At 37.3% G+C, this 23,254-nt stretch overlaps 1 protein-coding gene across 2 annotated transcripts in view; it reads left to right on the forward strand.

Moving 5' to 3' along the window:
• Positions 1-23,254, forward strand: part of LOC131677570 (metastasis-associated protein MTA1) — a 194,992-nt gene that overhangs the window by 106,901 nt on the left and 64,837 nt on the right. For both annotated transcript variants that reach the window (XR_009303393.1, XM_058957456.1), the window contains exon 3: positions 3,103-3,210. Coding sequence is in view for 1 of the 2 variants with exons in the window: in XM_058957456.1 (XP_058813439.1) it covers positions 3,103-3,210 (108 nt within the window). In the remaining variant the exon portion in view is untranslated. The remainder of the gene's footprint in view (positions 1-3,102; positions 3,211-23,254) is intronic.

Below are 23,254 nucleotides of genomic sequence, written 5' to 3' on the forward strand. Positions count from 1 at the left end.
TGTCATGTTAAGCCTTTCATTTGAAACTAGTTTCGTTAAGCCGTTGCTGAGATAATTAAATGACAGTAAAAATTCACATTTTTACACTTTTCGTGTAAAAATGTGAATTTATATTGTCGCAGTGGCTCATTTACTCATATGAGTAATTAAAGCAATGCCTGGTGAACATGTTAAACAAGCTGGCGCACAGCAAATATTTTACCTGGTTAAAAATGCTCTGCAGTTCAGGTGAATTATTATATGGTTAAAGCCTTCATAAAAAAGCTCCACAGTATATAGGAGTTTCCTGAATGGGTATTGCGCTATTTTTTAAACATATCCATTTATGTTTAGTAGCACAACGCTCATTTACCTTCACACTATAAGTAATAATAAATCAAGCCGTTTTACACGATTATTTGACGAAAAGTAGCTCCCTTCGGGGCGACTTACCGCCCATATTTAGTTCTTTATACCTCACGCTCAACTTTGGTATTCCAAATGTTCTTTTCGCTGTCTTTGAAGTGTCTGAACACACTTAACCTTAGAACGTTGCACTTGCGTTTTCCATCCTAGAACGTTGCACTGGGGTACAAATATACCCCACATGTTTGATCGCAATTTTCGCAGGCAAAACTGTAAACAAAAGAAATGTATAGGGGAGAGAGGGTAACAGTGAAACACATTTTTTCTACAACTTAATTTTGATGATAATACATGTTATTTGTGTAATCAAAAGTGATACATAGTGCCACTATGTTGTTAACTAATACATATATTTTTTCCAGCTGGTAAAATTCACGGGAAATTACATTTTTTGGATAATAAACAGTTGGTGGTAAAATGTATCAGTGTGCCCCATGGGTAGGAACTATGAAACACGATGTCATCTATAGTGAAATATTCTACTTATAAATTTTATTCTTTTGTTTTGACGAAGAATGATCCTAACGCTTTGAATTAAAGTTATATTGAGGCGAAAATCGTTTGTTTACGAAAGAATCCACTATATCATCGCGTAACATCGAACCACCATATATGCATATTAGCTGCAATCCTGAAATAAGAGACAATTTCTACAAAATTTGGCCAAATTTACTAATTTTGCACTATATGAGTAGTATTTAGTGTGGAAAATCGAAACCCATTGACATTTTGAGACAGACCACAAAAACAAACAAAAATCACTGTTCCCCATACGTCATCGTTTCACAGTTACCCAATGGGTCTATTCATGAAAATTGTGAAATCACACAGAACCATGAGTAGTTACCAAAAAACTTTGTCCGCGGCACATGTTGAGCATAAAATTTGCTATAAATAGCAATAGACTAAACATTTATTCAATGAATGGTAATTCATAAAGATGGAATAATGTTTATCATTGCAAATTTACTCTGGCTATCACAAAACAAACAAATATCCATTAAAAGAGATAGAGTTAGCAGATCTCTTCCAAAATATAGCAACACGTGTAAAGAATTAGAAATTGTGAAATATGAGGGAATTAGACGATTGCGATCATGCATTGTGATTTTATTGCGAATGTTTCATAGTTCCTGCTGATCCACTGTTACCCTCTCTCCCCTAATACATCATTATCTTCGTTTTTTAATTGCGAAAACAGCAGTGTAAGTGAAAGTACGGAATTTATTGAATTAATGATACATAAATTGGTTTGAATAAAATAAAAAGTGAAAAAAATCACTGTTTTGACTTTTTTCACAAAAATTACTATAATTTTGCGAATTTTCAACCGATTTGAAAAATCAAATGATTCTAAAAGTTGAAAGAATGATCTTGATACGGTAAAAAATGGAATTTCGATATTTTTGAAAAACTGCAATTATTTTGAAGAGTGAAATTTTAAAAATCGGAGTTTGGAAAATACCACAAAATGGGGTGGTAATTGAAATGAAAAAAATATTTCTGACCAGTAATACATTGGTAACACACAATGTTACTGTTACAGCTATTATTGTTCGCAAATTATATTTGAGAGCCATTGCTTTGAAAAACTATAAAAAATTAACAATAAAACAATAAAAATCAGCAAAAATGAGAACGATTTTTTGTTCCGCTTCAAAATTAAATTTTAACTAATTAAATAAACGATCAAAAACGATTATATGATACTAATTGTTACTACCGTAGTAAAACAACCAGTATTTAAACTGGTATTGTCACGAATCACATTTCCACTGTCAGCACGAAACCTGACGAAACACACGCCACCTTTGACACCTGCTTCCACGAAGACTATAAGCAAACTGGCTATACCATCTTTTCCTACTCTTACTAGGAACTGTAAATTGAATTATGGTTAGGGTCCCAGGCCGAATTCTCGTTTTTGCACGGCCCCAAAGAAGGCGTGGGGTACATTTGTACCCCAGTGTAACGTTCTAGGGTTAATTTTGTTCTGCCGAACCCCAGCTTTTTTTCACAACTTTTACCGAGTTTTTTACAGCACTCGGCTAACAAAGATTTTACCGAGATCTCAGTAAAAGTGACTTTTGCTAAGCTGAAACTCTGAAAATATCTCGCTGAAAATCAGTAAATTAAAGTCACTTTGCTGCGCTAATAGTTGAAACATTTCAACTGTTTTCGGAAATTACCGTTTTCGGAAATTACCGAACTGGATTGAGTCTAAAGTTGCGTGAATACAGTTATTGAATGTAATGTAAAAAACCCTATTTTTGGCGTAAAGCAACCAGCGATGACGATAGTATTGAGGTTAAGTTTCTACCATATCTCCCAATTAGACCTCAATTTTAACCTAAAGGGAGTTAAAAGATCATCTTGATATCGTTCAATTGTGCCGCATTTAATTTCTTTTTGGAAGGAACGCATTGTTTATGGAATAACATTGAACTAACGTTTCTGTTAAATCTGAAGGAATATTTCTTCAACTTTCCTATGGCGCATGGTTCCTCTCCATTTAACAATTATATACTAAAGATGCATTTTAACGATTCCAATTTTCGCCAATATTGCATATTTCAACATAGCGTACAATGCACGCCGCAGCTGGTTTTTGATATCGTAATTATGTAATTATGTTGATGAAAATTCCTTGCACATGACCGTTTCATTAATTGTTTCCGTTTTCCTTATTCTTTCCAGTGGCCACGTCCGAAGACTCCCCCGTAGCAATGAAGCTGAAAAAGATGTGGCTGAAAACACCGGTCGGTGAGGAACAAGCCGCCCAAGCCGTACTAGATCCTGCCCTAGGTGAGTGTCCGATGCTGTTCTTGGCTCAGCTCGAGAAAACATATCATTAGAATCTCTTATTGGCGATTAGTCGTTTGTCCGCGCATGATCATTTTGATCAGGCCTACCCCTCGTCTTCACAATTTTGGATAGTCGGTGAAGATTTCGGTAGTTCGGTGGCGATGGGGGGAAGGTAGGAGACATTTTATTTGCGGGATCGAGACGCGATTGAAAGTTTCAATGCATGCATCTGCGACTACAGCAGCAGCAGCACCAGCAGGCGTTTTTTATGCGCTGCAGCTTTAGTCTGTTGTTTTTCGCTCTGCCCTGTCGCATTCGTTTCGGCTTTCAATGTCTATAATTATATGTGCATTCGACTCCTCTATAAATTAGAACACTGCAGAGTGATACTTGTGGACAGCGGACGAGGAAAGGGAGTCTCGATTCTGAGCGGTGCCCCATCATCAGACGGGTTGACCGCGAGCGCAGTGCTGGCAGGCAAATGAATGCATCAAGGGCGTACCATGTTTTGAAATTCATCAAGAAGACTAAGTAGAGATGGTCAAGGTTTCTTTTGGTCTGCTTTTTTTCCTTCTACATATGGATTATGTTGTAGTGGGGCGACACAGTGCAACAACGTGAACCCATGGGTCATCGACTGTGGAGTGATTGAGCTGGATGTGATAGCCGGAGGCGAACGAAACCAGACTGCAGACAAAGTACCGATTTGCATATAGGGTGCGTGTCTGTATTCTCGAGCTCTAAGGTTATCCATAGAGTGCTGCTGGAAAATTTCTGTTAGAATCAGATGCCCTATAAACCAAAATGTAGTATCTTAGTAGTATTTACGATCTTGGGTATCCCTATTTTGGAGTTATTATAATAACACTTTTTGGCTCAGTTAATTTTTTTTTATTCTTGATTATTTTCCATCGGCTTCTGTCCGTATTGAGTGTCAATCACCGACGCCAGAGACCAACTGGTTCCTAGATATCGGCCCATAAACCGGGACCAACGGCTTTACTGTCTTATCCGAAGGAAGACGTGACCACAGATTTTTCACCTCAGAAAATCTCAACGACCTCGGCTGGAATTGAACCAATCCCCATTGGGGTGAGTGGTAGTCACGCTTACCACTCAACCACCGACGCCGTTCACAATTTGCGGATAGTTTATATGTGTCGTTCGGAATACATACATTGTAGGTATTAACATGCGATGTAAACTGAAGTATACATTCAACTAACCTCACGAATCGATTGTACCCGCTGAGCTACGTGGACCTGGTTTGACCTAGATTCCTGATGACCAAAATGTTTCTTTTGCAACAGGGGGTTTCAACCGGGGGTGAATTCATCCCCATGGGTAAATTAGGCTATTATAGGGGGTGAATTATACGGGATAAGTTTAACTTTGATCCTAACATTCCCGTCGGATATTTGTCTTTATATATTCTTGCTTACTGAGAGTATTCAGGAACAAGTTTTTAATTGAGAAACTATGGTCTTCATCCAATTGAAAACCTTTTTTTATGGTGAGCAATTCTCAGAAAGAGGTACATCATTCGGTAAAGGGGTACGTGGAACGAAAAAGGTTGAAAACCACTGTTTTACAACATTTCCCGAATTCCAGTATTGATTTTGATACTAATGTCATGTGTAATAATAATGTAATATATATTTTCAAATTTATATTAAACATAACCAAGCATGGAAACCGTTCATGATTGAATGAGAAAAGCACAATTAAACCACTAGGATTAAAACAGGCTTTTTTTCCTTCGAAGCATTCATTAACACCAACTCGTTGCTGTAGAGGTTATTTCGCCACAAATCAACCCCTAACAGCGCCAGAAAAATCCGTCATAACCAGATCACCGCTCGAACCACTTGAGATGGCGAAAAAAGTCAACCATAGAAAGTGCTGGAAATAGGCACAGGTACTGCACACACATACGTACCTTATCCCTTCCGGGGGAAGCACGAGAACGAAGAAAAACAAATGGAAACAAGCGAAGAAAATCTCATTTATCATTCGGATTCTTCCTCTCGCGTTTAGCGGATAAGAGGAAAATTTTTAATTTCAAACTTGTGAGTGTGTTCACTCGGATGGATGATGTAGGGTGGGTGCTCCTATAGTTGAGGTGTACCAATAGTTGCAGTAGTGGGTTATACGCCTAACTAAGGTACCAACCATCAACAAATATTTTTTTTATCGATTCATCGCACTAAAATTATGCGACAATAAAACTGTTATCCTTGAAATTTGCTCAAATAACTATTGAAAAAAATGATTTTCTTAGAATTTTGAGCTCCCTTGCACCTATAGTTGATGTAGTGTACCTATAGTTGCAAGTCCCATAAGAAGGCAATGGGATTTGCAACAATAGGAACCGAAATTAGCGATTGCACCACTATTGGTACATGTGTTCCTATAGTGGTACAAGCGGTTTTGAATACATAAATTGGTTATTAAGCCATCTTTATATTTTTCCTATGAAGTAGGGACTGAAAGCTTTCGTTTAATGTGTTAACATTGCCCATAGGTCTATTAATCGATTTTTTATCAAAAATTTTCCTTAAGCATGCGACTATTGGTACATCCACCCTAGGTAGAATTTAAAACAAAACCGGCCGTAACAGAAGCTCGGTAAAAAACAGTGTGTGTTAGTGTGAGACACATCCAGAAATCGGCATAGCTCGTATCGGAGATGCAATGAACCTATTGGTCCAACGCAAAAAGGGGATACTTTTGGTAAAAAAAAGTGGAATCAGAAAATGAGTACAGAAAGAGAACAACAGATTGGGGTTTGTCGTTTTACTGGGCTTTTCTCGTTGCAACAACATACATATACTCTATTTTCCTTATCGCGACACTAGAACGTAGGCGGTGATGCACACAGAAAAAAGTTTTATTTTCGCCAACTAATTCATGCAAACGTATTGCAATTTGAAAACTTTCGTAAATTAAAACTTTCTCATTATTCATGCAGCAACATTTTGTTCATACGAAACGCAATCTCCTTTTTTCCACTGTGTTCAGGCCGGATCTGTAAGAGAAAGTGTGTTATATTCTGTGTGCGATCATACCCAAGGGGATGTTGGCGAACGTACCGCGACGAACAAAAAAAAAAAAAAAATTGAAGCAAAATTTACAACCCTCCCAAAAAGTTAGAAAGTGATGCCGTCCGCCGACCGTAGAACGCCGTCGCGGTATCTGGTTCTGTTCTCATTCATTACATTGAATAGACAACCGAGTGCGAAGTTCGAGGGGTTGAGGTACGGTATCTCCTCGTCGTGACCATTGGTCGGTTTGGTTTTCGGGGAAAACAAAATAAAACAGCACGGGTTTTCATTCGTTTCTAGTAGATACACTGTTTCCTTTTGGGGCAGTTGGGGAGCGGCTAGAATTTACTCTTTACCACGAGAGTAGTTTGCTTTAAATCCTTGTCGCTTCACGTTCGAATCAGATTGTGATTAACAGTTATGTGCCCAACAAAAAAAACACCTTTAACAGGCCAACGTGGGTACCCGGGTACCCACAATTTGAAATGCTCATAACTATGGCTTCCTTTAACCGAATTGGACACTTTTGGATGTTTTGGATTTCGAAACTCGTCCACTTTTTGATTCTGTAAAGTTGAACCGGATGAATGGATCTGGTTCTTGGTAATCCGGATTTTCCGGGGTAATGTTCCAGTACTAGGGTATGATTTGTAAATTTTAATAATGTCCTAGCAATATTAGTATCAAAACTCTTCAAATTGTCTCGGAAGTCTGTTATTTATTGTTACGGGACCCTATGGCAATTTAAAAAATGGAATTGGAATGGAATGGCCACTCACGGCCCCACGGGAACCTGCTCCGGAATGTCCGTTCCGGGGTCAAATCACCAAATGGTTCCAAAACCACGAGATACAGCCTACTGATACAATTCCAAGAATTTTGATACCCATATTGCCAGTATTCCATTGAAGTTCACAAATAGTATCCCAGTAATGGAACCTCCTTCCGGAAATTCGGAATCCCGGAAACCGAATGAAGTAACCCGATTCATTTTTACCACGTCCAAAAGCGGATGAGTTCCTGAATCCAAAACACTCAAAAGCATCAAAATCGGTTGGAAATTACTTTAGTTATTGGTATTTCAGTTTTGTGGGTACCCGGGTACCCACGTCGGCCTGTTACGTAGTAAAAAAATTCAGGAACCCCTCCTACCTCCCTCCCTTACCATATCAACAATATTATTGACTCAAAAACTTGACTTAGTGAAGTTCTAATATGTCGCAAAGTTTCGATTTCCAGCTATGGATAAAACATGGGAATTTTATTAATTGAAACCTAAAAAGGTACCCGGGTACCACGTCGGATACACAACGGTTAAGATCGCAGCTTTCACCGTGTACGTATGTACATAGATATTAATAATAACGCTTTAAATAGTATTACAAATAAAATAAATTTGTAATCGAAACGAGTCTCTTCCCTGGTCGTGACGATCACATGTATAACGATACTACAGTAGGATTCCGTTTTTAGCAACAATATTTTTTTCAGTTGCCAAAACTGGAACCGGAGACACAATTTGTGCTCCCGAGCAAACCCCTAGTCAAGCGTGATGTCCCGCAAGAAAAGAAGCTCATTTTAAGCTGATAAGAACTAATGAAATCGAAGCATTAGGTTTGGCTTAGCAGGTCAATGCAAGATGCACTAAATTGTTCTCCACTAAGGAGAAATATAGCATAGAAAAAAATCAGCAAATGTATTGTTATTCGCTTTGCCACCCAGATAAAATATATTAAATATGACACTCTTGTTTGGAAATAAAGTCAAAAGTCATATTAATGATTACAACAAAATGTATATTGAACATTTTTTAAAACATTTACTATGTACAACAACAATGTTGCCAAAAACGGAATCTTACTCTACCACACTGATTTCAAAGCATGTAAAACACGCTGCCTTAAAGTGCAATCCACATGCTTTTCGTTCGATCAGCATGTAACGAATGACAGCCCAGAAAAGAAATCTTCGACAAATATATACATATTACTTTTCGCTGGTCCTGAAAATTAAAGTTTCATCCAATCAGATGTTACGTTTCAGAATAATTTTTAATAAAAACCCATTTATTCGATATTTTTGGAAATGTATGAAATTAGAATTCGGTATATATCAGTAATGGAAGATATTCAAAGCTATTCTTTATTTAATTATATAATCTGAAAAGGCATGTTTAATGTGCCCAGCGGCGTCCCGCAAGGCGGTCATCTAGGCCCTCTCATTTTTATCTTATTCATTAATGGCCTCTGAAGTCGTACCAAGTCTGGAAAACTGATGTACGGTGATGATCTAAATGATGATCGGTACAAGTGTGGGCGCCATATCATGCCGTTCAAAGTGACCGATTAGAACGTGTACAAAGATGTTTCGTACTATTCGCTTTCAGGAAACTTCCATGAAGCTGTCCTGTTATATTACCTCCATACACAAACGGATGTATGTTGCATGATTTGCAGACTTTGGAGACCCGGTGCTTATTTTTGTAGAGAGTTGTAGTATTTGACTTGCTGTCGGACAATATCGACAGCCCATTTCTTCTGTGCAGTATTAGTTTGTCTGTGCCTCTAAGTGCTCTTCGTAACCCCACGGAACCCCCATTCACCGAACTGTGTACAGTGATAGTAACCTAATCGACACAAATTTAACGAAATCTGTTACGTGTTCGATTTGAACGTGTCCATTCGTAGATATAAATTAACTAACTTTATGTTAAAATACGACTGTACGGTAAATACCGAAGATTTTTGAAATAAAATTTAAAAAAAAATTAAAATGTCCTTGGTTTTAAGATACAAAAACCAAAGTACAAAATCTTCCATAAATTGAATTTAGTTATTTAAGACCAATAATAGCTATTAGTCTCAAACCTGTAAAACTTAGCTACGTATTGTAACTATTGTACTAAAAAACCGAATAATAAATGCCTAGGGAAAAACAAGTATGTATTAGCAATGCATAAATACATCTTCTATTTCTGCACATGATAAATTTACCCCACGTTAGTGCTGGAAAAAACTTATTATATTAAATCACTATCCTCGAATAAAATAATAATACAAATTCATACGGTACATAAATTGCGCACTTTTATCCTAAAAACTGCATGGAATTCGTTTCGTTCTGTTTGGAACTTCTTGGGTAACTCGTCAAAAATTCATTAGCGATTTGTAAATACCTGCCTTCAATAACAATTTTTTTCATTTTTTTCTATTTTTTACGTTTCTCTGAGAACTTGCCATATACAATGATGCAAAGTTCTTCAGTATGCACTGTAATAGCAAAATATTTCATGTTTTCCAGCATTGAATTAGCATTATTTATTTATTATTACATCTTCGATATATCCCTCTCCTAGGCTGACGGGTTTGACGGTATTGAAAACATCTTTAAGCATATTTGAGCAGACACCTGCTTTAAGATGGTTATTGCATTACGCCTCGATAGTGGTGCATCGAGGAGACCGAGAGGGCTTATGGGCCTTTTTTATGTTTTTTGTTATTTCATACTCTGCACCAGCCCAAACTAACAGTCAGCTAAGAACCTGTGCACACTGGCGTGGACGATTGGCGGGTCGCCGTGGATTGACTTTTTCTGTGGGCTGTGTTTGCAGACATTGTTCAACAGCTTAATGGCTGTCTTTTTGAGCACGGCTCGCAGTGGGAGTCATTGTGTGTCGATTTATCGGTCGATCTCGTCAACGTGCACAGGCGCATTAAAAATTAACAGTTGAACCCTATTAGTTGTGTTGTGTTGTAATAATTGTAGTTTTTAGTACTAGTGTAAAATTGTTATGTGCTAGTCGTATGTCTATCTGTGTATTTGTTCGTCTGAGTATTTGTAACATATGGGTCAGGGAATGGATGCAGAACTGGCTTATATGATAGAATAGTGGGTAATCCTTCTTTGGATCACTTTTTATCGGTGTTCAATTCGTGCATTCGATTCGACTCATTCGGATTGGATAAATGAAGGTACGATTAATTTACCGACGCACATCAATCATCCATTCCCAGTCAGCATAGCATGAGAAACTTTTAACGGAATGCAATTGTCGTTAATAGTAAATATATATCATTTTCTGGCATTTAGACGATTCCAAGTAGTTTTATTGCATGTTACATGTGTGTTGTTCAAATAATACTCAATAATAATACTAACTCTTCTCTTTATTTCATTTTGTTTTATTTATTTTCGGTCTCATGCGTCACATTCCTATGATGACCTCTCCGAGTTCATTCATCAAAAAAGGGTAACATTGCTGCCAACAATGACTATTCGCTACCATCAGACGTCGCCAGGTTTTAGAAGAATTGAGATGTACTCTCATACTCAATTGAATCAGATAAGTAGGAACGACCAAAAACTGCAAGTAGCATATTACACATGTCCTATTTTAACACAATGAATATTATGGATCTATCATTTCGATGATCGCCTCGATTCTACGAAACCAGTGCACAATTAAGCTGACATAAGCTAGTCGCGTCTGGTGAATGCATGTAACCTGGAAGCCCCAGACACGACAGGACGAGACGGACAGATGACGGACTGGACTCGACGGGGCCTAGTTCAGAGTTTTAGGCATTCTTCAATGCACGGCTAGCGACATAAAAAAAAGAAAGGATGTGCTATGTGTGGTGGTTGGCTATTCAAGTATTGGTAGAGTTTGAAGTACTAATGTTTGTCTTTCATGTGATGATCATAAATTCAGCTGTATCTTGTACCTATCTAATCTATTACGTCTCTCATATATTGTCCTTTATTTCTTCTTTTCGAGTCCTATACTGCCATTCTACACCCGCCTTCATCTGGGTCAGCAAAGATGGTGATAGTGAACGTCTTAACACTCACACATTCTCAAACGCGGTCTCGAGCGGGAACTTACAAAAATGCCCTCGCGCACGCGATTGCGAATCGATCACGTCCGGAAGTCTATTATTGATCCTAGAAGCCTAGGTCCATGCCTTCAGCTGGACCAATTAAGAAAATACGCCCATACCTATTAGACAACACGTCTCATGGCGACATGACCGGGAACCCTATCGATATAAACGATCCCACTCTCTGCCAGAATTCTAACCGCGCACCGAAAATTTAATATCAAACTCACGATTCGCGCGACCATTCAAGAACACACGTTACAAAATCACGTCAGCGCACAAACGTTAGAGCCCCTCGCGATTTTCCAAGCAACCTTCGCCCACCAACTCGCAAACGTGATTACACCCCGGTGATAAGGTGAAAATCTCAGCACTCATAAACTTAGCAACACGATCTCAAGCGTCAACCTACGATCTCCCGCGCTCGCGCCATCATGAATCGGGATCGTTCGGAAGTCTCTATCCTCGGTACCAACAATCTAGGTCCTTGTTAATTAATAAAAAAAATAATAAAATTGAAAAATAACTCCCATATCCACTAGACAAAACGTTCCATGGCGACATGACCGGAAACTAGCGATATGGGGTAACTCTCTCCATGTCAGAATGTGATCCGTACACCGAAAGCTAAAGATCAGAATGACGGTCCGCGAATATATGAATGGCCGCAGGGTTTCAAAATCGAATTTATACACGCGAAGTCACATACATGCGAGCACACGCGACAAACACGTCAACATACGAACGCTTAAGCCCTTCACGATCATCTACGCACACCTATGCCCGAGATCGCGTAAACTTGATAACACTCCGGCAATTGTATGAACGTTTTAGTACTTACGACGTTACAAACGCGGTCTCAAACGCAAGCCCGCAAACGCGCGCGATTATGAATCGGTCACGTCCGGAAATCTTTAGCCTTCATTCTAGCAATTGTCCATACAATCAGTTGGACCAATCAAAAAAAAAAAAAAAATAAAACTCATATCCACTAGACCACGCGTTCTACGGCGAAAGTATCAGATTCACGGTCCGCGCGCGATCATTCTAGAACACACGCGAATATGCGAAAGGCACACGGTTATGAAATAAAATTTATACACGCGAAGTTCATACACGTTAGTACACGCGACATACAAACGCACACGCGACATACAAAGGCACACGCGATCGAGCACGTTAACGTACAAATGTTCGAGCCCTTCGCGATGATACACGCGATCGCGAGTCCCTACGCCCGCACATACCTGAACCGTACAAAGAATATCACATTCAGAATCACGGCCCGCTACAATTAGGCCAGTGTTTTATTGGGCGACATTGCCTGTCTCGTCTGCAAATTGTAGTATGTGATTCTGACGGGGAACCCTTCCGAGAACCTAGCTCTACAGCTCCAGTAGGACAACTCTCGAAAAAAATAAAAAAAAAATTACATCTTCGATATATATCGTACAGGCACATTGGGATGAACGGCCCTATGCATATATGCTCGTTAGCTATATTCAAAACGGTAGTCCCGAGACTCATTATTATGTATACCACTAGTAAGACATGTCGAATCTTCAAGCAACAAACCTGGATAATGCAATAGAACATATTGAGCATGATCAATTCGTAGTTGCTAGTCCGTGATTGATCAAAGCAAGCGAAATTGCACAGAGTAGCTATCCATCCTCAACGTGCACGTTTCGAGAGGTCTCTACTCTACTTTGAAATGCTAATAACGGCGCCAGCCACGTCTTTGCAGTCATCGAGGAAGGGAAGGAATGTTAGTGTAACAACCGTTGTAATGGAGACCGTGTATACCTCTGCATCTCCACGTTTGTAACGGGAAGGAGTTTTTGTTAGTGGAGTGGGGTAAAGAGTTACAAATATCTGGATCCACCTTGATAAATACGATCTATACAACTATCATGTGTATATTGCTTTGGGCAGCCGGCTACCGAGAATTAAAGATAGATTTATTGTTTGTTGAATTGATTCGAAAATTCTCAGTTATTTAAAAAAATGCGCGTCGGTGGTGTTACTTAGTTACTTATGAAAATCGAAAATCCGGATAATCGAGTTTGACCTGGATTGCAAAAGACACCAGCTTATTAAAACTTTTGTTTTAGAATTCTTGCACAAATAGCTATAAATAATTAATACATACCGTTAACTCGCTACCAATATAAAAAATAACTGAATATAAAAAACCAACTGAAAATACAAATCACTCCTTGAAATTCTAAAAAAATCGAATGGGGTCATATAATATTTATTTATATTTACCATAATAGAAAAATTGCCATTATTTTCATATAAATGTACAAATAGCGAAAAACCTGTAACTGGGATCAAATATGATATATTACTAACCGATTTACAATAAAATTACCAACAATCTACTACAAAAATCTTCAAAAGTGGCAAAGTGCAACAGTAGATAGTTGAGGCGAAATAAAGATACATTTTTTGATTTGTGAGAATTGTTTATTTTTGCAATATTGCAAGATCTATTCCATTAAAAAAAATATTAAAAAAAATTCGACAACATTTTCGATTTCAGCGAGTCATTTTGCTACAGAGATACCAAAAGTTTTAGAAATTTGTAAATTTGTTTCATTGTGTTGCTCCTCCCTCTTCTGTTTCTTTCTCAGCAACACTCAAAAGCTCACGAGAATATGCCCACAATAACATACAAACACTCGAGCTTCTCGCGACAATACAAATACGGACGTAAACGCGCTCATTCACACATTCCTACGCTCATGATCTCGCAGTCGTGGTCACGCATGCGAACATACAATTGCGATTATCCGCACACACCTACGTCCGCAATATTGCGTACATAAAACGCTTCCGCGGTCAAGTCAATATGTTAGCACTTATGAATTCAGTAATGTGATCGCAAGTGAGATTATATCAACGCCCGTTCCCACGCGATCATGAATCACTCACCTCCGGAAGCCTTCAGTTTAGAGCTTCTATCCCGGGAATTAATTTCTCGGGAAACTCGGGCTTGTATTTTCCGGGTTTCCTGAATCCCGGGAATTTAATGTTTTGTCATTCCCGGGATTCGGGGATCCGGGAAAACAGTATTTTTAATTTTTTTTTTCAAAGGAAATTCAGTAGCAAACATCTTGAATGGCAAGCATTTGAATAGGGTGGTAATTGGTAATATATTTTTTTTAAATTGTGCGCAGATCAATATACCTTTGAGTTCGGTAAAACTATTATTTTTGTGTTTTTTATTTATATAGATGCTTCCATGTTGAAATATATGTTAAAGTCACTAACCGTTGTTTCGAAAAATGTCTTTAGTATATAAAATAGGTCTCCAAAAATGACATTTGTTTCAAAAATTGAGTTGTTTGAGCAAACGAATTAAATTTATTCAAATGAAAATCATGAAAAAACATGTCGATTTGTGGAAGGGTTGAGCAGATATCGTGCTCAGCGCAAACGCTATAAAAATAATGACAGATTTCATTAATATACCTTAGCAAATCGTGAAAAACCGTCGACCGATTAATATTTGATTTTTATTTAGCAACAAAGCATAATTTTGATCACTTAAATGAGAAGTTATTTGTCAGTAATAAAAACTTGAATGCGCCTGAGCCGAATAATTTTTTTCATTTGCTTGTATAATGTGTGTAAACTTTTGAAAAATAGCATTTTTTGCGTGAAAATTTTCAACAAGGAAGTTGGATGTCAATAGCTTCACTAGTGTATGTGTATGTGTGTATACAACTTATCTCCTATCGTCCTACAGTATTTTAATGGAAGGAATTTGTCTACATCTATTTATATCAACATCATTGTTCATCTTGCTCCTGTGAATGTTCGTGTTTTCGTCAATTTTAACGCACTTTTCAGAGGCAGGAAAAACATGACGCAGCTGGTAACAGTACAATAGTTTTAGATAATACTGTTACGCATAGCGAATCACAACCAACTTCTTCGAAAGCCTTTACTGTCAAAATTTTAATAGAATGAGGAGTGCCGTAAAGATGAACGAAATTCATAAGAATATACTAGGGTCCTCATTTTCGATAATTCTAGGCACCAAAACAAGTTGGAAGGATTTTTGGAGTGACTATAATGTTTTTAGAGATGATCATGATTTACGACTAACCCAAACTATTCGAATAATGATCGTGACTTTGAATATTTTTTTATCTTCCTGATTATTGAAGAGATATTGGTGTCAGTCATATTAATGTTCAAGATATCTTGTCTGGTCTCAACTATCTAGATGCCACCAAAGGCTCAGGACCTGAGGGAATTTCACCTGCTTTCATAAAGAATTTAGCAACTGAGCTCACGTCACCTTTATTCTGGCTGTTCAATAAGACATTTGAATCTGGTAATTTCCCAAAAGACTGAAAAAATCCGATATTCGCAATTATCGCGGGATTGCCATTCTGTCTTGCCTTCCTAAACTTTTCGAATCGATCATAAATTAAAACATTTTTAACCAAATCAAACGTAAAATAACAAATTCACAATATAGGTTTTTTAAAAGCCGTTCAACAAGTACAAACCTTCTAGAATTTGTTGATTACTCGTTAAATGCCATGGATAAAGGAAATCACATAGAAGCTCTTTACACTGACTTCAGCAAAGCTTTCGATGAACTTGACATCCCATGTTAATTTTCAAGCTTGAAAAATTAGGAATCGAGACTCAATTGGATTAAGTCGTATTTAACAGTTCGCCAGCAAATAGTAAAATTCTATGAAATGAAATCCGATATAATTAAAGTTACATCGTGGGTTCCTCAAGGTTCACACTTAGGACCTCTTCTTTTCTTTTTATATGTCAACGATTTCTCTCTTATTTAAAATAAAAATTAAAATTCTCATATATGCGGATGATATAAAGCTATTTTAAAAAATTAGAAATAATAATGACTATAATGATTTTCACAATGAAATAAAAATCTTTTATACATAGTTTTGTAAATGTTTACTGGAATTAAATGTTGAAAAATGTAATCTTATGACTTTTAGCAGAAAACAAACCACGACTTCCATGTCAATTACATTAGGTCATCAAATCGCTCAGAAATGTGATAAAGTAAGAGATCTAGGAGTTATCGTAGACAAAAAAATTAAATTTGTGGAACATTACAACACAATTGTTCAAAGAGTTAGCAATATGCTTAATTTTATAAAATGCTTTGGATATCACTTTCAAGATCCTTAGACAATTAAAACTCTTTACAAAGCATATGTTCGTTCTATTTTAGAATATTGTAGTATTGTTTGGTCAACATACATAAAAAACACGAAGTGAGAATTGAGTCAATTCAAAAGCAGTTTATATTATGCACTACGCAAGCTAAGATGGACAGCATTCCCTCTTCCATCTTATGAAGCACATTACATGTTGATAGATATTAAAACATTGAAAGAACGTCGGGACCATGCTATGATCTCGTTCCTAAATGAGCAGCGTACTGACTCATCTTACATATTGTCAAAATTAAATTTATATGCTCGTGCTCGTCAATTACGCAATAGAAATTTTTTCGCGATAGGTCATCACCAAGGGGTGGGCGTAGCGTAGTTGGTAAATCGATTGCCTTGTACGCAGCGCTCCTGGGTGCAAGTCCTGACCCCGCACATAGGGTTAGAAACTTTAGGTCATCACCATACAGATTACGCTAAATTCGGACCACTTAACCAGATGATGGCTGTGTATAACGAGCATTGTGAAAGTATTGACTTTACCATGCCCTGAACAAGTTTGAAACAGTTTTTCAACTCTTTGCGAAAGGACAGTGTACAGTACCCGATCAGAAAGCCATATCAAAAATGTATCAAAATTATTGCTCGATTTGATATTTATATCATATGATCATATAATTTTGATATATGTCGCTTGGAACAAATTATAAAAAAATTTAAATTACATCATGTTTTGATTTGTCAATAATGATATCATATAATATATCATATTTATATCAACCATATTGTCTTTTCAACATACTAAGAACAACAAAATAATATCTTTCCAAGATAGTTTTACGAAGCTATAATGATGCCATTAGAAATGAATCGTCCCAAGTACTGGCTCCAAATCGCATTACTGGTAGTCTTGTCTTGTCATAGGTTGGAATGTAAATACATAAGAGAATTTGTAAAGTTACTCGCTGATTACAGAACACAACAGAGAAAATGTTCCGCTGTAGGCCCACGAAGCAGCAAGTAGCTTTAGAGATTTGATTAGACCGGTTTCGGCATACGACAAGCCAAAAGAGCAGCACTCTGTAAATCCTGAAGAGGAATGGAAGCTAAATGTATATAAATTGCAGGCAAGCTATTAAAGAAGAGTATAAAAGACTGGAACTTGCGAAAGAAAAGGAATAAGCATTTTGAATATACTAAGAATGTAAAGCGCAAAACAGGAACGCCCCAGAAAAAAATTAACAAATTATAAAAGTACGCTGAACTAACTGGGAGTTCTAAGTTAGAACAACTTCTATCAAGTAGCTGCGACGGTAATAATAATAATCAAATTAGTAACACAGTGAAATTAAATGCAAATTGTACTAATGAGAATTATTAACAAGAAATTATTTGATTTATTAATTAAAAACAAAAAAAAAATATTTGGATTTATGTGATACAATTCTGATATTTTCAGATATAATTACTGTCCTCAATTAGATATACACTATCTTAAATATCCGTCTGTTTGATATAATTATTATATCAAACCATGACTCAACAAAAAGACTTGATATCAAAATAGACTGAGATATAATAAGATATAACCGATGCATTTTCTTGGTATAAAAACTTGATATTTTAACAACTATCCAGCTATATTTTATAGCAAACAGAGATATATATTTTTCCATGATATAATATCTTATTTTGATATAATTTTGATGTTGATTTCTGATCGGGTATAGTATATAAGTAACAAATGTTTGTGTAATGTAGTCTACGATCGATTGACGAATAAATTAATCCTATACATATATTGATTGCATCCATAAATGTAAACAATATTCGTCCTAGAGGTGGAAGATAATAGCTCTAACGCACGTCTAACGACCCATTATAAGAAAACTACAAACATCGGACAAACAATGAGCATTCGTCGCATACAACGACTTTAGCTAGAAATATATGGTCAGTGAATGTAATATTGATTTATTCATGAATTGCGGATGTAGTAATTATTAATTTATTCGACGTATGCAACGGTTTAGATGTACAGAAAGCCGAACTTGTTCAATATCCTGCATTTCCAAACTATTCAACTTTCGATGGTGTAATATTTTGAATTACCTTAAGATCGCCTAACCTGCATACCCTTCCGAATATAAATAGGAAATCAATTGTAGACTTCTCTTCTCACTGCATAGTGTCAGGACTATCCACTTAATTTTGGTACAATCTTCATTTGGAGAGGTGCTGTCTGGGACGAAGATGGATTCTATATATCACGTTTTTTCACTTGGTCGGAAATAACGGCACATTACCCTGGAGAAGCTGAATTATTTTATTCAACATATCAAATAACCAATGAAGGTGCTTTGCATTAAATTGACCAGATACCATTCGTCAATTCTAATTTTCGGCAGAACTCAAGAAGCTGCGTTCAGAATCGTAGTATATCTTAATCGTGATTACCACAATTTAGGTTAGATGCCCCAGAACAATTATCCAAAAGAGGTTGAAGCTGCACTAACTGAGTTATCAAATGATCCAACGATTTGTAGTCCACCAAATCGACATCTTATGATAACTCTTTTCAGCGCAGATATACAATCAATCAAACGATTTTGAAAATTATTCTATTAATCCTTTAATAATCAAGAAAACAGTTTATTTTCTATTTTTATTCTGAGTCCCCGGCATCCCTGGACTAACAATCAACTGACGACTGGGTCGATTGAGTTAAAAAAAATCGATTTTTCTGTGCAGTCTATTGTGAACAGGGCAATGAGCGTATTTCTTTGACTACTCTGACTTCAATCGATAGAATGAGTGTACATTGGTATCAATATCTTTGCTCCGTCCTCTAGAATCAACCTAGTCACAAAAATGGTCGAAAAAGGGTAAAATACTCGTTCGTGGGCACAACCAAAGCACGAATCCAGTGCCCCAATTATCACCATACCATTTCAGTTAATACTTCGAACAAAGATGGCAGATGCTGCCCTAACCAGCGGCTTCAAATTTGTTTGGGTAATATGCGACAATATACTAATTACCCTTTTACTAATGAATTCAGTGAAACGGCGTTTGCGTTCCTCACCTGTGTCATGTTTCATCAACCTTAACATAACTCAAGGCACAATTATTCCAAGTTGTTCCTATTCCAATCACGTTGCTTTGTGGGTCCTAGCATTCTATGATTATCCGAACGCGACTCGTGTAATAATCATTATCGTGAAAATTGTAATTTAATTGCCACCTCGCTTACAAGCGAGTCGAAAACAAATGCGGGAATCGGATTCGCGTCAAATTTAACCCATGCTTACTGTATCGAACAATCCGCGTGCGGTTAAACGGTACGTCATGTTCCTTTCCCTGATTCCGGTCAACATTGGTAAATTAATTTTCATCGCTGAAATTTGTTCAGCATAAATATGTTCGATTTGCGTTTAGACCGATTGCTGCACCAGCTTTGGAATTGATTTTCCTAGTCCTTATTTTGTATGAATGGCCCCAGAGAAGCCACGTCGCAAAAGTTGGCCTTTTTCTATTTCGAAAATGTCGCACGCAGCCGGTGATGATGCTGCCGCCGACGCAACATCGACGAACACCGTTGCCGGCTGTTTATAGAACCAAAGCGTGCTGCATTGAATAATTCATGAGTGATCCCGTTCCAACCTGGACCGTTGCGTTGCTGGGCAACAGGGTGGTGGCTGGTGGCCAAGAAACTGAAAGGGTTCAGTCATTTGGTCCTTGCTACTTGTAACGCATTTCACTGTAAATTCAATATCATTACTATCGAATCACCCTCAAGTCGGTCAACAAAAGTTGGCCAGAACTGATTGGATGATTTCGGAACGAGAAACATCCGTTTCCAATAATGATTACTGACGGCAGATCGAACGCACAACGAGCGGCAAGTATGTGCTTGTGCTATGCTGCCCAACGTGTAATTCAACCTTCGAACAACAGAATCGCGTGCCTATCGGTAATCACTTACACGGTCAGTTCCAACTGACCACCTTCAGCTTCAAGAACGCAAATAGAGCTCAGTGACCGCATTCCCATCATCATCGCGTCCATCCATTATTAGCAGCTAGTTGCGAGTCCGGTTCGAGCCGATACGCCCAAGCGCGCTCCTTTGCAACCTGTGTGTGTGTGTTCGTGTAAATAGGTATGCCCGGACAGATCTTGTTCGATAGCCTTGGCTTATAATTTCTCTCTTCCGGCACTCAAGCTCTCGGGACTAACGCACCGCCTGTACTTAGCTGGAGCTGTGTCTCCTGGATCTACGACTAAATGCTGGCTCAGTTCAGCCTGGATTCTGAGCCTGGTCGGATGAATGGATGGATGGTTGGTTGGTTGGTTGGATGGATGGATGGATGGATGGATGGGTAGACGGAGCTTTGCGCATAGTAATTAAAAGCAAACGAAACATGATTTATATTTCATTATAACGGAAAATTTGCATTTTCAGACCGGAGAATGCTTCCTGCTTCTCGTCTACAGGCACTGGTGGTGGCCATGCTTGACTCGATATTCGGCTTTGATGCCATTCCCTGCCATACCATACTGTGTGTCTGGTTGAACGATAGGTGTGTATGTGTTTGCGTTTAGGCGGAATCATGTTTGGAAAATTTCACTAATGCTGAGAACTTTCAGTTGGCGATTGGAACAGAACTGTCTGAAGCAAAGGTCAAATCGTGATCGATGCACATCTGGTTCGATTAGGCGGTATTTTCGAATACAACCACCGTTATTTGAGTTGAACGGTTCACATTGACTTTGGTCCACGGAACCGATGAAAGACTCTGTTCATGTCCAGTAATAATCTAGATATGCAAGTTCCAAAAGCTTACTTTTTTTTATAAATCTATAATCAGAAGCATTGCAATATGTGCAGCATTTTCTTTCATCCAAAAGTCGAACAAAATTTTAAAAGTTGTTCAATTTGTTTACAGTGTTAAATTATGAAAAAAAATTTTGTAATATCGTCTCATCTTAATCCGACACTAACTTAGTGGACAATTTCCATAACTCATTTAGTTATAGATTTTATGCCTTCCACGTACAAAAGTAGTTCTACCCTGTTTTCTTCTGAGTGGATGAAAATAGGTTTTTCGGTCCGAATCCCCAGACTTTTCCCTCCTCTCCTAGGTGTATGTAGTTTTAAAGAACATCTGTCAAACAATTGCTTTAATATGGTCGGTCGGTTCTCATGGTATAGAGGGATAAGCCTGTCTTTGCCGGGAGACATGTTGGTAGACTTGAGCTATTCATAGTAATGCTGCCCAACTCGACTCCTGCCAGCAGAAGACAAATGACGGCATACGCTACTCGACTCAGTTCGTCGAGATCGGAAAATGTCTGTGTGTATGTTCAGATATGTTGGACATTCCACATCGGTTTCTAGGAGATGGCTTAACCAATTTTCACAAACTTAGTCGCAAATTAAAGATACTACGGCTGCTACTGAATTTTATTTTGATCCGACATCCGGTTCCGGAGATATGAGTTGAAGAGTGCGGTTACATAGAAAATCTTGTTATAACTTCTCCATATCGGTTTCTTGGAATTTTCTGAACCGATTATCACAAACTTGGTCTTAAATGAAAGGTGCAATATTTTCATCGGCTGCTATTGATTTTTGTGTGAGTTTGACTTCTAGTCCTTGAATTACAGGATGATAAGTACGATCACGTAGAAAATTCTAATTTCAATTAATATTGCGATGAATGTATAAAGGTGAAATTTTTTCAAAAATGCGACCACAACTGCTTGGATTTATAGTTCTAGGTCACTAACAGTCATTCAATGTCTCTTTACCCACATTGTACTATGGTCCCAAAGCTGTATTTAGGAAGACAAAACTGTTTGCGCCAAAACCGTTGGTTTTAGATATATAGTATCTTCGGCAAACTTTATTAGTACTTTCTTGCCGATTTTTTTATATTAGTTGAATTAGGGTGGTCCTTGTGGTTAGGGTGTTCAAAGTATCAACTTCTTAGATATGTAAAATTCAGCTACATAGTGTTCTACAAAGTTATAAATCAAATTGAAGCAACTTTTCTCAAGAAACTATGTGGCTATCTCTAATGGTTCATGTGCTATGATTTTTGCAATATTTAAGGTAGGGTGGCTCTTTCAAAATTGGTTTTCTATTAATATCTTTTTATGTGTTAATTTCTCGCTAATACTTTGTTCTAGAGGTTTTTAGAGCTTTTGTAAATACACATTTTTGCCGAAACAATGAAGTTTCTATCTCTTTTGTTTGCATAGTTACAGGCGATTTTCAAAACAAAAATGGTTTTTTTCAAAGCTATATATCTTCCAACATTGCAAATGGATTTTCAATCTTTTAATTTCATTTGAAAGATCGGAACTTTTGTAGTTTTTGGTGAAAAAACTCCGGAAGCGTTATTTCTGTAAAATAAATAATTAATTTTTGAAAATGGTGTATTTTTCAACAAAAATCGTTCAAAACTTTTCAAATAGACGAGATAATAACTTTGTTACTTCAGCAAAAATCTTCACCATGCAATGTTCTAAAAGTGCTGCAAACAAACTATTTACGATAAATCAATGTATGAAGTGCCAAATGAAAAATAGTTATTTTAAGAGGTCACGTTTTCATCGCTCAATCTTTCGCATCTTTTTTTCAATTCAATATTACCGTAGCTGTTTCGAAAAAAATTCGTAAACTATGTTTTGTGTGTAGACCATTTGGACATAAAGTATCCTTCATACACATGATGCGAACATTACTTTTTTTCTCCCACCAGCTGATCAAGACGATCAAACTAAGTCTCAATCCGCTGTTTACTGGTTCTGATGGGTTAAGCTTTCGATTTGGTTTTTTTTTTCTTTTACAAGTTTTTAGAACTCGAATAATGATTTCCTTTCTTGTATACAGTTGTCATGTCAAGTATAATAAATATGTAATTTATACATTTGAAAT

The sequence above is a fragment of the Topomyia yanbarensis genome, chromosome 1 (genome assembly GCF_030247195.1).
Source record: "Topomyia yanbarensis strain Yona2022 chromosome 1, ASM3024719v1, whole genome shotgun sequence".
NCBI classification, from domain to species: Eukaryota; Metazoa; Arthropoda; class Insecta; order Diptera; family Culicidae; genus Topomyia; species Topomyia yanbarensis.